The 4,657-nt window shown below is 56.0% G+C and overlaps 1 protein-coding gene across 1 annotated transcript in view; it reads left to right on the top strand.

The window, feature by feature from the left end:
* Positions 1–1,311: 1,311 nt before the first annotated feature.
* SLC37A2 (solute carrier family 37 (glucose-6-phosphate transporter), member 2) overlaps positions 1,312–4,657 on the top strand; it is a gene marked incomplete at its 5' end in the record, with an annotated part of 6,504 nt that continues 3,158 nt past the window's right edge. The window contains 10 exons of the mRNA XM_010017842.1: positions 1,312–1,393; positions 1,480–1,567; positions 1,851–1,929; positions 2,118–2,253; positions 2,652–2,728; positions 2,823–2,989; positions 3,591–3,628; positions 3,855–4,037; positions 4,180–4,270; positions 4,348–4,410. Coding sequence (XP_010016144.1) covers positions 1,312–1,393; positions 1,480–1,567; positions 1,851–1,929; positions 2,118–2,253; positions 2,652–2,728; positions 2,823–2,989; positions 3,591–3,628; positions 3,855–4,037; positions 4,180–4,270; positions 4,348–4,410 — 1,004 coding nt within the window. The remainder of the gene's footprint in view (positions 1,394–1,479; positions 1,568–1,850; positions 1,930–2,117; positions 2,254–2,651; positions 2,729–2,822; positions 2,990–3,590; positions 3,629–3,854; positions 4,038–4,179; positions 4,271–4,347; positions 4,411–4,657) is intronic.

Here is a 4,657-nt window from a genome sequence, read left to right as displayed (position 1 = left end):
CTCCTGTAGACTGAGGCCGGCTCTGGACCGGCACCGGAATAAGGAGTGGAACCGCGATAGGGACCGGCCCTGGACCCGGGCGCTGGTACCGGGGTGGGAATCAGCCCCGGACCCCGCGTCACTCTTCGGCGCCGGGATGGGCACGGACACCGGGACAGGGACCGACTCTGGACCGGCACCAGCATAGCGACTAAGCGGGATCGGAACCAGCCCTGGGGGATCACTCTCCTGGGGACGGGGACCGGGACCGAGACCAGTCCTGGACCAGGAGAATGGCACCGGGATAAGGACCGGCATCCAGATGAGGACCGGTCCTGGGCCGGGGATCACTCTCCTGGCGACCGGGACTGGTGCTGGACCGGGAGACTGGCACCGGGATAGGGACCAGAACCGGGACAGGGACCGGCGCTAGGCTCTTTAGTGAAGTGAAACTGCACAGAGGAGCAGGATGGGCTAAAACCGCAGAGAAAAGGCTTTTGGTTGGTTTTGTTCTAAACTTGGAGCAATCCCGTGACTTGTGGGTGCTGCAGCTGCTCCTGACCTCCTGCATCCTCTGCTCTACCCCCCAGTGCAGGACGGGGCCCCTTGGAGATGCTCCTGCTCCAGAGTGTGTTGGATCCTATTTGGGATTCTCCAGGCTTTATCCACCAGCTTTGCTGGGAGCAGTGGCCCCCTCCCCAAGCCCAGACCCCATTTTCCTTCTGATTTCCCTCATTTTCCTGCATTTAATTCAAGCAAGAGAGATAAAGATGAAATTTGAGGGAGGAACTGGAGCAGGAATTGCTTGAGTCATCCCTCTCACACCCCCCTCCCCCTTTTTTTTCCATCTCTCTTTAATTTACACCAGGAATGATGATGAATCAGCCACAGTCCTGTGCCCCGTTTCCACCCGTGACACTGGGGAGTCACTTGCTCATCCCATGGATTATTGGGGTGCATCCTTGGCTGTTTTGGGGAGCTGGCAGCATTTGGTGCTAAAGGGGTGTTTTCTTGGGGGGAAACAAGCAGAAACGACCCCAGTTTTCCCCCTTCCCATGAGTTTCTAAGACCCCACAAGTTAAATAGTGCCAGCCCTAAATTCCTGTGCACATCCTGAGTGGATTCGACCCAGGACAGTCGTGCCTCTCATCCTTCTACCTGCTTCTTTTCTCCAAAAAGGAGGAGAAGAGCATGGAAAACACCAGGGCTGGAAATGCCTGAGTCGTTCCCTTTGCCAGTGGGGTGGTGACAGGCCACCCATGGCTTCAGCGAACCCTGTGTCCCCATCCCTGTGTCCCCATCCCTGACCTCTCCGCTCGCTCTATCCTGCAGGTACCGTGGCCTGACACTGGTGCTGACCTTCCTCTGCTACACCAGCTACCACTTGTCCCGAAAACCCATCAGCATCGTCAAGGTTGGCTCCAACCTCCCCCCAACTGTAGGGAGAAGGGATGTGGGTGTCCCCAGGCATCCCAAGTCCCACTTTTTCTCTCCCCACAGAGCCAGCTGCACCCCAATTGCTCTGCTTTGGGCCCAAACCCCCACAATGACTCCAACAGCAGCACGTGGTGCAGTTGGGCACCCTTCGGTAAGGCTGAGCCCTCCCTGTCACCCCCAAATCTACCCCATGGCAGCCAGGACAGGGTCCCCTGTGCCCTAACCTGGGTGGTGGCTGGAGGTTCTGGCTCCTTCTTAGGCACCAGGGGGTAATTAAGCAGCCAGTGGCAAAATCAGGGCTGGGAAGAGACCTGGCCATGCTCCAGGAACCCCCTGGGAGGAGTGTTTGGGAATGGGGGTGCGAATGAGCCAGTGGCCGTGGGAAGGGAAAACCAGGAGGCCACGCTGATGTGGCCCTAATGTTTCTATTCCAGATGGGGACAACTACAAGGAGCTTTTTGGGGCGCTGGATAATGCCTTCCTGGTGGCCTATGCCATTGGGATGTTTATCAGGTATCCATGTCCTTTGCACCCTATTCCCTCCACACACCAGCCTGCCAGGAAACTGGTTTCCCTTGGGATACGGACTGATTTCCATTTCCATGAGGGTGCTGGGACCCTCTCAGGATTCAGGCACCTGCTCGATGTGATAACACATCACCTGTAACAGCTCCTGTCCATGCTCTTCCCTGTCTCCACAGTGGGATATTTGGGGAGCGCCTCCCCCTGCGCTACTACCTGTCGGGAGGGATGGTGCTGAGCGGGCTCTTCACTGCTCTCTTTGGCCTCGGCTACTTCTGGGACATCCATGTCCTCTGGTACTTCATCGTCATGCAGGTACATCCGCGCTGGAGGACCTGGATTTTACCACCACAGCCTCATCCTGGCTTTTTGGTGGCTTTTTGGGCAGCGGGGTGCCCCAGTTTCCAATAGGGAATGCCGGGCATTTCCACTCCCATCAAACCTGGTCACACGTGGCGTGGGAGCCGAAACCACCGGGTGTGCCAGTTCTGCCGAGCAGGGCGGGCGCCCAGTTTGGCAACACCAGCCGCTCCCAATGGAGCCACAGGAAGGATGCAAATGGCTCCAGGATTGCTCCAGCAGGAGCAAAGCCACTAAACCAAGTGTTTCCTTGACAAGTTTGGGCCAGGGGTGGCTATTTTTGAGCCCAGAACGGGATCCATGGATCAAATCGGATGTCTGATGGTGCTGTGTTGCTGCCTCTCTTTTCCCAGATCTGCAATGGGCTAGTGCAGACGACGGGCTGGCCTTCTGTCGTGGCATGTGTTGGGAATTGGTTTGGGAAGGGAAAGTGAGTGTTTCTCCAGCATGTCCCACCCCAAACCTGATCCCTGTTGGCCTCAGCAGCTGTTCTGATGATCCCGACCCTGGCTCTATCCCCGCAGGAGAGGTTTGATCATGGGCATCTGGAACTCACACACCTCCGTTGGGAACATCTTGGGGTCACTCATCGCTGGTGTCTGGGTTTCCTCTGCCTGGGGCTTATCCTTCATCGTGCCCGGCATCATCATCACTGCCGTGGGCGTCATCTGCTTCTTCTTCCTTGTGGAATGTGAGTGGTGTGATCCAGGCTGCAGCAGAGGACCAGTGTAACACCAAAACCAGCGGGACCACAGGGATACACCTTCATAGAATCATAGTATCAGAATGGTTTGGGTTGGAAGGGACCTTAAAGCTCACCCAGCTCCAACCCCTGCCACGGGCAGGGACACCTTCCACTAGAGCAGGTTGCTCCAAGCCCCTGTGTCCAACCTGGCCTTGAACACTGCCAGGGATGGGACATTTACCACTCCTTTGGGAACCCTGTTCCAGTGCCTCATCACCCTTAACCACCGCCTCACCACCACCTTGCCCATCTCCAGGTGTTTTTTGGCAACCCCAAATCCTTATTTCCAGCTTTTGGCAAACAGGGATGTGGACCTGACCACCATGGGGATGCTCAGCATCCTTTGGGATCATCCAGGCAGGCTCAGCTCTTGTGCTGGCCACTCCTCAGCCTTTCTATAAAACACTTGGGAAGCACTTTGGATTTTACCACGGTTTTTTGCTGCAGGGAGATGCAGCTCAGCCCTGGGGGGTTCCCAGCTCCATGATTCTCCCTGCAGCCCTTGGGGCTGGTCCAGGCTCTCATGGGATCTCCTTTCTCCTTGCAGATCCGGAGGACGTCGGCTGCAGTCCACCTCTGCATCACGTGAGTTGAATTGATTCCCTATGGGCTTGTCCTGGTCTGGGTGGTTAACAGTTTATGGTGAATCATAACCAGGAATCAGGTCATAACCCCAGAAATTAGAGCAATGTTCAGTTATCGATGCTATTCCAGTGTGAGCATCCTCTGGGTCACATCCTTGCAATGAATCTGATGTTTCAGCCCCTTCCAGCAACAAGAGCCACATCTCCTGCTTCTGGCTTGCTTCTAGATGGCCTCTGACGAGGAGGATGCTGGAGGAGTGACCACCAATGGGAAGGATCCTGAAGCGGTCACCTCCAACGAGGGGCCACTGAGCACCTCAGGCCAGAGCAGCACAGATCACCCTGAGCGCCCCAAGGAGGCAGCTGGGGAGCCCGAAGCCATCAGCTTCCTCGGGGCACTCCGGATACCCGTGAGTTGTGGGATACCCCTCGGATCCTGATGGAGATGGAGGAAAGAGCAAAGCCAGGGCAGGACATTAGGGGGAAGCCAGATTCCATCTGGAGGAGGTTGGGAGAAGGAGGCTTTTCTGATGTCTTCTCCTCTCCTCCCAGGGTGTGGTGGAGTTCTCCCTTTGCCTGCTCTTTGCCAAGCTGGTGAGCTACACCTTCCTCTACTGGCTGCCCCTCTATATTGTGAATGTTGGTGAGTTTTGGGGGTGGTGGCGTGGGACTGAGCCTGGCAAATGGAGCATCTCCTCATCCCTCTCCTATTCCTTGCAGCTCATTTTGGTGCCAAGGAAGCTGGGGACCTGTCAACCCTCTTTGACGTTGGGGGCATTTTAGGTTTGTCACATACCTGGGTGGAGGGGGTGGATCAGGGATGATTTGGGGACAACTCTGGCCTTGATTGGAAGCCCCCTCCACAGGTAACACCATCCCTGGAGCACTGCAGTGAGGTTTATCCTGCATTCATAGCACCCAGCGGGCATCAAACACCCCTTGCTTTTATTTTGCCATCCAGGTGCCCATCACAACACATTTCCTTGGGTCTTGCTTGCTCAGACTCAAATTCTTCTTAGATAAAGAATAC

This window comes from Nestor notabilis, unplaced genomic scaffold, assembly GCF_000696875.1.
Source record: "Nestor notabilis isolate BGI_N333 unplaced genomic scaffold, ASM69687v1 scaffold21367, whole genome shotgun sequence".
NCBI classification, from domain to species: Eukaryota; Metazoa; Chordata; class Aves; order Psittaciformes; family Psittacidae; genus Nestor; species Nestor notabilis.
This window is presented reverse-complemented; position numbering and strand designations above follow the sequence as displayed.